The sequence below is a fragment of the Sinocyclocheilus anshuiensis genome, unplaced genomic scaffold, assembly GCF_001515605.1.
Source record: "Sinocyclocheilus anshuiensis isolate Anshui unplaced genomic scaffold, SAMN03320099.WGS_v1.1 scaffold13, whole genome shotgun sequence".
In the NCBI taxonomy this organism is placed as follows: Eukaryota; Metazoa; Chordata; class Actinopteri; order Cypriniformes; family Cyprinidae; genus Sinocyclocheilus; species Sinocyclocheilus anshuiensis.
The window spans coordinates 912,364-920,554 of record NW_015538026.1 but is presented as its reverse complement, the minus strand read 5'-3'; the positions used below and the strand labels follow the sequence as shown (position 1 = coordinate 920,554).

Sequence of the window (8,191 nt, the reverse complement as noted above, 5' to 3'; positions counted from 1 at the left end):
CGACGCTGTCGACCGGCTTGCGTCTCTTCTTAGTACCCACTGTCGGTGCGAATGCAACCCTTTAAATGGTACTGGGAAATAGTTCGCGCAAAATCGTCCCAGTACTTTAGTACTGTACATTTACTTCTGGAACTAAAGCGGTGCGAAAGGCCCTAATGATGACTAGAAAGTTCAGAAGGACAGCATTTATCTGAAATATAAATATTTTGTAACATAAATGTCTTTATCATAACTTTTGATCAATTTAAAGCATCTACATTTCTGTCCCCCTCACTTCTGAAATGATGGCTACGCCCCTGGAAAGAAGGCATGCTATAGAAGCAAAATAGCCTATCCCAAAATGTCAAAAATGGACCAACCAATTAAACAACTTAAGAAACATATTCTTCTCAGTTCCCTCCAAACGTGTTTACTATTAACAATTGTAAAGGAAATGTCCAATTCAACAGAAGACTGGAGCCGAGACCCGCTAGGATCGAGTTAGTTAGATTCGTGAACAAATCGTCCAGTCTGTGAACGAGTTCAACGATCCATTGAAAAGATCCGACTCAAACGAACAATTAGTTCACGAATCGAACATGCACATGAAACATTGGAAATACCCATATAGGAAATACCAGACTGTATAAAAACAGGGAAATACCCAATTTTCTGAATAGCCTACATCATAATCTGTAAACTCCTCACAACTTAATACCAGCATCAGCAACAGTTGATGTTCACAATAACGCAGGCTGATACTGTGAGCATTAAGATAATGAAGATATTTTGTCTAAGAATGTTTCGTTTTTTATGCAGCAGTGTGTAGCCTGTTTAAGTAAATAAGAATTAGAAATTAATTTTCATAGGTAATTTACCAATTAGAAATTACAAGTAGCCTACATGTGGGCCAAAGAATGATATTATTCTAACTAAGTTATAAGGCACACATTTCATTTAATAAAAGGCCATTTCAACCACAAGAAGCACATTGAAAAGTAAGCCGAGATGCTATTTTATAAGGCCAAAACTAACTAAGCACAACAGCATCTTGTACTGCACAGCCTCAACGGTTATAAAAAGGGAGCATCAGAACAGCAAATTCAAGTTATACATTGAATTCAAAATATATTTAAGTGAACAGGAATCAAAAACATTCTGTACATTTTGTTTATGCAACACGTTCAAATTACATCAAAAACATGACAGTAACAGTAAAGATATGAAATATGACATTTTAATGATGCAGTTTACTTCATACAAAGTTTATTTGCTAAGGTGTTCTTGTACCTTCCCTAAGTATACAGCTTTGCTGTAGTGTGTAAAATGCACATCTAAATTTGACCATATTTGAATATAATGGAGATACTCTATAGGCAAGAACCTTTGGTGGATTTGTGACACAGGTCAAGACAGGTAGATCCATAACATCAGTAAACCGGGTGCTATGTAGCACTTTAGTACTGCAACAACACCTGCTTGATGAATGTGGATGTGACCTGTTTAATTATGGCTGTCCTGCTCCCGCTTGCTGATTGGCTGACTTGTGTAATGGCGTCTCCTTGTAAAGGAACCAGCAGTTTCCTCTCCACAGGATAAGGTTGAGGAATCCAAAGATCTATAAAAAATTCATAGATTCACATCATTTGCATTAGTAACCTCGCTTGATTTGTTTTGAATTCATTTGATTCACATTACATAAATACTGACAAAGGATAGCAGTAAAAATAGGTGGGAAAATAGGATGGATAAATCATAAGTAATTCTGTTAAATTATCCAGGTATGATGTCATGGGTCTAGTATTTTGCTATACATTATAGTCCTCCTACCACTGAGGAATTGAGGCGGCCCATTGAGGGGATGTGCCCAGCAGTGCACTTGTTTCCTGTTTGTTTACACACTTCAGTTATGTACACAAGCGTATTCGGACTGGTTGAAATTTTCACATCCGTGAGGCCTTTTCCCCATGCAGATGAACACACCAGCCAGAGAAAAGCGAAGATCCCAGTTAACAGTAGATCCTAAAGAGAGTAATACATGTAAATTGAAATATATATAAATTATACATTAAATGCATTATAATTAATATTATTATTCTAATATACCAGTCAAATGTTTGGAAAACAGAAAAAAAACAGTAACATTATGAAATATTAATACAATTTAAAAGAACTGTTTTCTTTTTGATTTAAATGAATATTACGTTCAAAAGAACTGCATTTATTTGTAACAGAATTCTTTTGTAACATTATTTCTTTCTTTACATTCACTCTTGCTCAATTTAATGTGTCCTTGCTGAATAAAAGTATTTATTTTTTTTATTAATTTTTCTTTGTACATTCTGCAAATTATTCAATGGTAGTTAGTGTATGATGGTTTCCACACTGGATATTTAGCAGCAAAAAATGATTATTTATTAAAAATAGGAAATTAGGGGTGAACGATATGGCAAAAATATCGTATCACAATTTTCTTTTCAAGAAAATCATGATTCACGATTTTATCATGATTCTTTGTCATGCTGGTTTTACTATTTTGGAAGTTGTCTGAGCAGCACAGCCAAACTAATTTCCCAATTTTAAAAACAAAGCCTTATAAAGTGAAAGCCGATCCGGCGATCCACAGCGCGAAGTTGATGTATTTCCTCAGCGACCAGCACAGATCAGCTCTAGGCATGACGAAGTGAATATCGTCCTCTTTTGGAAGGCCAAACAAAGTAGTTTCGCTTTCACAACGAAACACACAGCGCCTTCACGGCATGGCAGACGGCGGCGGCAACAATATTACAGCGAGAATAAAAGTTACGCCTTCTTTCATTGCGTGAACATTTGGGCGGTGTTATGCAAATCTTACCACATCGTGACGTAGACGTGGGGGCGTGTTAGAACGAGCCGTTTTAGGTAGGCGTGGTTGACTCTTAACTTTTATAAAGAATATCTTTTTGGATTTGAGACTTTAGTCTTTGCAACTCTACAGATCTTCTTTATGCACCAAGAGCTTGTAACACTCCAAAGAGAAAGGAAAATTTGAAATCACATCATATGACCCCTTTAAAGGAATAGTTCGCCCAAAAATTAAATTCTGTCATCATTTACTCGCTCTCAAGTTGTTTTAAACCTGAATTACTTTCTTTCTTCTGCTCAACTTGTGTTGAGTAACCAAACAGTTGCTGGTCCCCAGTGACTTCCATAGTATTTTGTTTTCCTACTATCAAAGTCAATGGGGACCAGCAACTGTTTGGTTACCCACATTCTTCAAAATATCTTCTTTTGTGTTCAGCATGAGAAAGAAATTAATACAGGGTTGGGACACCTGCACGCATTACTTTCACTTTGACATAACCAACTGTGTTTATATGTAAACCTTGTGTGTTTTGACAGTATTAGCGCAATCAGACACGAAAGATAACTTAGTCCAGTAAAGAACAGCACACTAATGAAATGTTTAACCTTAACCTTTTTTTAAAGCACATGCAAATAATGTACATTTTTGATTTCGAATAAGTGCAGTGTCCCGTAAGTGTAACCCTACCGCTGAGTTAGCATTTGATGTGAATGTATGTCGCGTTGTACAGTACTGAGACGGAGGCGCCAGAACTGCAACTGATAGAATGTGCGCTGTAGCGCGATACTACTTCAAAAGCAGATCGTGGAGACATTTTAATCGTCCACGATCAAAACTCGTGATATCGCACACCCCTATAAGAATTGATTCTTGAAGCCCAAATCAGTATATTAGAATGATTTCTGAATGATCACATGACATGGAAGACATGTCAATGAAAATTCAACTTTGCCATTGCAGGAATAAATTACAGAAACTAAGCATACAAGACTTCTTTCAGACACATTTCTTTAAGAATATATTAATTATTACACAAGTATTATGTTAATAAATGTTATCTATGCACCAATGTTTTATATTTGACACTCAAATGCCTTTACTTTATCCCCAGGACACTTTGTTTGGACTAACAGTTGCAGCTGTTGCCAGAAAAACCCACCCGTTTCTTCATTTACACACAAGTGGAACTCTTCACAGCTCAGAAACAGCTCACAAAAGTTCATCCAACCAAGTGATGCTGAAATCCAGCATAATATCGAGCAGACTAATATAATGACTGCCAGGAAATGTATAAATTAACTTATCAGACATGCAGTGGCTGGCATTCATTTCCCATACAACGTCTGAGTCAGCCATTAAATATATAAAATGGAATATGAATTTAAAGGCATGCACAGACATAGCGGAGGAACTCTGAAAATACATACAGTACACACTCACAATGTTGGGGCCGCGAGGAGATTCACGGTAGATGTGCTGGTAACCCAGATACAACACAATTCTGGCAACCACAGCTGCCAAAATTATTTTGTAAAAACTACAGAATTTTTTTTACAGTGTAGCTGTGCTGTACAGGAAAGCCAGAACTCCAATAGCTACAAAGAACTCAGCGGAAGATGAATAATCTCCAGTCAGTTGTTTGAGTTTAAACATTGTTGTGTTGACTTTGCAGTCTGGCACACTGTAACTCTGGGTATTGAGCCTTTGTAACAAAGAATAATAAAAAAAGGAAATTATTAAAAATATTTTTATTAAAAACAATGAGTTTCATATGTATTTGAATCATACTGTTTACCTAAAAGGATAGCTGAAGGATACATCTATTTCTTTGCTGGCATTGTCCTTGCACTGGATGTTGAAACTGGTAGAGCCAGAATAACCCCCAGTCGTAGCAAAAGCAAAAATAGCAAATATCTGTAAAGACAGTTAGTGAATACAAAGAGGTTTAATGAATGTATGTTTATATGAATGCATACAAATGGAAACCACAGGAAGCGTGCACACAATTACACAGAACTAAAATCAGCATATGAAGAAATACAAATCAATTTCTAACAGCGAATCACCATTAAAAGCCCCGCACACAGCCTTACTGCTTTCTGCTTCCTCTTTTTAATGGCTGTTTCAAAGAAGAAATGCTTATTGTGGGTTTTAAACACCTTAAAAGCTGTATGATGGTAATAGCCGGTGCTTGCCTTAAATAAGGAGAATGACAGAGGCATGATACATATTTGTGCATTGATAAAAAAAAAAAAAAGAGTGAAGAATGCATGAGCCTCTGGATAACATGCATGGCAAGTAATACCAAAAGGTATTTAACAAAGACAGGCTACAGTAATTGTTTACAGACACTTTATCTTTAAGCTATTTGGTAAAGCCCAAAGATAAACTGAGCCATACAAACGTTGCATCAAGAAAAAAACTTACCCACAAGTAAGCTAAAAAAAAAAAGGGATTACAGATTTAAAGTGTTTCTTTAAAGCTAAACGCTTTAAAGAATGGGAGAATAATGAGAATGAGAATAATGTTGTCATTGTTTCTTTTTTTATAATAACTTGTGATGTACCTACACAGAATAGCTCAAGATCATGACTGAAAAGCACGTACCCATTCCAGTACACGTATAAATCCCAGAGGCTCTTTCAGAGGGCTGAGATCTAACCGAAACGCGCTCATCGTGTTCTGCAAATAAAAAAGCATCAGTAGCGGGTAGCGGCCCATCAAACCGGAAACATTATGAAGCGCGGCACATTTTGCAGCAGCATTTTCTAGAAAAATCTTTTCTCACTAGTTTCGTCATCTGAACAAAATTCTGCATTTAGCTTGAGCGAATTACAGTGTGTAAAGCGGGAAGCGCTGAGTTTTATTGCACTGACGAAAACATTAGATTGAGAAAGATTACCTTGTCTAGTCCCCAGACAAATATAAGAAAGTTATATTTCTTATATATAACTTGTCCTTTCACTTTTCTCGTTTCTGCTTTAGACAGGGGTTTGACCACGTGATTCGTGACGTGGTACCGTCCGTCACCCAGACAAACTGAGGCATGCGGGGTCATGATGCTGGTGGCCGCTTGCTGTGTGGTTGGTAGATCAGAATTGACGACAGCGAAAAGACATTTGACAGGGGAAGAAGGATTCGAACCCTCGTATGTCGGAATCAAAATCCGATGCCTTAACCAACATGACGATTCTGCACTGGACACTGCACGAATGCAGCGCCCGAAAACATGCAGCGTTTGCTAAACGGCCCAGCCAACCAATGGATGCTCAGCGAGTGTCTTGCAAACCTTTTGCTGCCAGCCCAGCGGGTTTGAGCTTGCGTCGAGCTGGAAATCAGCCGGACACCGCGCAAACACCGCGCTGCCAGAGCCTGTCATGCGCGGCTTTAAGCCCTGCTTCTCTAAAACCGCAAGAGCTTGACACAATTGCGGCTCGATCAGCTCGGCAACAGTCTGGAGATCATTGCGGCCAAAGCCGTAAGGATTCTCAGCAAAGACCGCGAGTATAGCATGTGGCGTATCGCGCTTCAAGGCTTCGTGACCAAAAATCGCTGCTGTCGATAAGCCGTTTTTCGGCTTGATGATGACCAATGCCTGACTGGTAGGCAGGATGCCATCGCTGAGGGGCTCGATCTGCTCACCGATGCCGCTGACCCAGGCGTTCCTGCCGCGCAGAAAGAAGGGTACATCAGCACCTAGAGAGAGGCCAATTTGCTCTAATGTTGAGAGCGGCTGATTCAGATTCCATAGGCGATTAAGGCCTAAAAGACAAGTCGCCGCATCGGATGAGCCGCCGCCCATGCCCGCTTGAGCAGGGATGCGCTTTTCAAGTTGGATGTGTGCGCCTAAGGTGCAGCCCGTGGCTTGTTGCAGGGCTCGGGCGGCTCGAATGCAGAGGTCGCCTGGGGGGAGTTCTGCTCCTGCGCAAGAAACTAGATCTTCGCGAGAGATCTGTCCGTCTTCACGCAAGCTGAGATGCACAGTGTCTTGCCAGTCAATGAGCTGAAAGACCGATTCAATCCAGTGATAACCATCGGCGCGGCGACCTGTGATGTGCAAAAACAGGTTGATTTTGGCGGGGGCGGGCAGGTTGCGCAGTTCTTTCAAAGCTGCATTCATGGCTGCTCCAACTACAAACTGTATTGTGTATAAATGTTGGCAGATATTATTTGGAGACATTTCTGGGCATTTGTTTTATTAATATAAATAAGTCTTAACCCTCTGGTCCTCTTCATTTAGGAGTAACACTTGGCTCCTTCGCGGTCAAAAGTGACCGAAGCCTTGAAATGTAACTTCTTTTTTCTTTTTCTTTTTCAGGAAAAATAATTTAATACAGTTTTGTTCAATAATATATTTTTGATTATTATTTAGAATTTTGAGGGGATTATAAGATATTATGCAATATTTATACAATTTTAATTAGCTATTTTCCCCCACAATAATTAATGTATATTTGAAAAGCTGCATTCATGGCTGCTCCAACACGATGCTAGCACACTGCGGTCAGGCCAGCCGCCAAGTCGAAAAGCACGGTCAATCTAGCCGCCACGCTATTTCGAGGGTCGCGCATAAACTTCATGTTACGGTAAGACTGTCAGAGAACTGATCTGAATAAAACTGCTCTTCCCAGTAGCCCCTCGCTACAGAACAAAGATCCAGGGGGCGGGGTTGGATCCACATCTAGGGGGTGGAGATGGTAGGTTTAGGGGTGTAGATGGGTGGGTTTAGGGATCAGGGGGTGGAGACGGATAGGTTTAGGTATATGTAAGGTGGGAGGAGCTGGATCTGGATCCAAACTCGCCCCCTGGATCTTGTGTTCTGCAGTGAGGACCATCTCGCTCTTGTTGGATGCAGGGTTGCCAAGTCCGGGTTTTTTCCATAGAATTGGGCTACTTTTAAACTGTTGCCATGGGTTGATTTTCCCAAGTGGGTTAAAGGTTTGAAATATTGCATAAATTACATTTGACAGAAATGCTTGTATTGAAACATTTTGTATTCTACCTATGATAAAACTTTCATGGACTTCTACATTAACTGTTCCCATCGTGGAATGACCTGCCCAGCTCAATCCAAGCAGCTGAGTCCTTAATATTTTCAAGAAACGGCTGAAAACACATCTCTTTCATCTTCATTTGACCATCTAACTCTAGCACTCTCTATTCTAATGCTACTTCTAATTTTATCTGCTTATTTTTTTATACGCTGCTGTGTCTCTACATTCAAAAAGCTATAAAAATAAAGGTCCTACATTGCACAGACCAGTTTCGCCTCAGGTTGAGACTGAGAGTACACCTTACCCCACTGTCAGCTGCATCGTTTCAGGACTGTCTGATGTGGAACTACAAAATAAGAGTTCTTACAAACTG

At 39.6% G+C, this 8,191-nt stretch overlaps 2 protein-coding genes across 2 annotated transcripts; both read right to left on the bottom strand.

Moving 5' to 3' along the window:
• Window positions 1-913: 913 nt before the first annotated feature.
• Window positions 914-5,896, bottom strand: LOC107679087 (synaptophysin-like protein 1). The gene is made up of 7 exons (XM_016474545.1): window positions 5,727-5,896; window positions 5,432-5,506; window positions 4,620-4,738; window positions 4,380-4,526; window positions 4,265-4,325; window positions 1,810-2,001; window positions 914-1,597 (listed from the first exon to the last, which is right to left on the bottom strand). The coding sequence occupies exons 1-7, from the start codon at window positions 5,880-5,882 to the stop codon at window positions 1,487-1,489; spliced, it is 861 nt and encodes a 286-aa protein (XP_016330031.1). The 5' UTR covers window positions 5,883-5,896; the 3' UTR covers window positions 914-1,486.
• A 151-nt stretch (window positions 5,897-6,047) lies between these two features.
• LOC107679079 (4-diphosphocytidyl-2-C-methyl-D-erythritol kinase-like) lies at window positions 6,048-7,526 on the bottom strand. The gene is made up of 2 exons (XM_016474532.1): window positions 7,308-7,526; window positions 6,048-6,955 (listed from the first exon to the last, which is right to left on the bottom strand). Exon 2 carries the CDS (start codon window positions 6,942-6,944, stop codon window positions 6,066-6,068), a length of 879 nt encoding a protein of 292 aa, XP_016330018.1. The 5' UTR covers window positions 6,945-6,955; window positions 7,308-7,526; the 3' UTR covers window positions 6,048-6,065.
• Between the last annotated feature and the right edge of the window lie 665 nt (window positions 7,527-8,191).

Coding starts and splice junctions, on each gene's coding strand:
- LOC107679079 (XM_016474532.1), bottom strand. CDS start 6,944: ATGAATGCAGCTTTGAAAGAACTGCGCAACCTGCCCGCCCCCGCCAAA.
- LOC107679087 (XM_016474545.1), bottom strand. CDS start 5,882: ATGACCCCGCATGCCTCAGTTTGTCTGGGTGACGGACGGTACCACGTC. Junction 5,507..5,726: donor TTGTCTGGGGACTAGACAAG/GTAATCTTTCTC, acceptor TTTTATTTGCAG/AACACGATGAGCGCGTTTCG. Junction 4,739..5,431: donor TTATACGTGTACTGGAATGG/GTACGTGCTTTT, acceptor CTGTCTTTACAG/ATATTTGCTATTTTTGCTTT.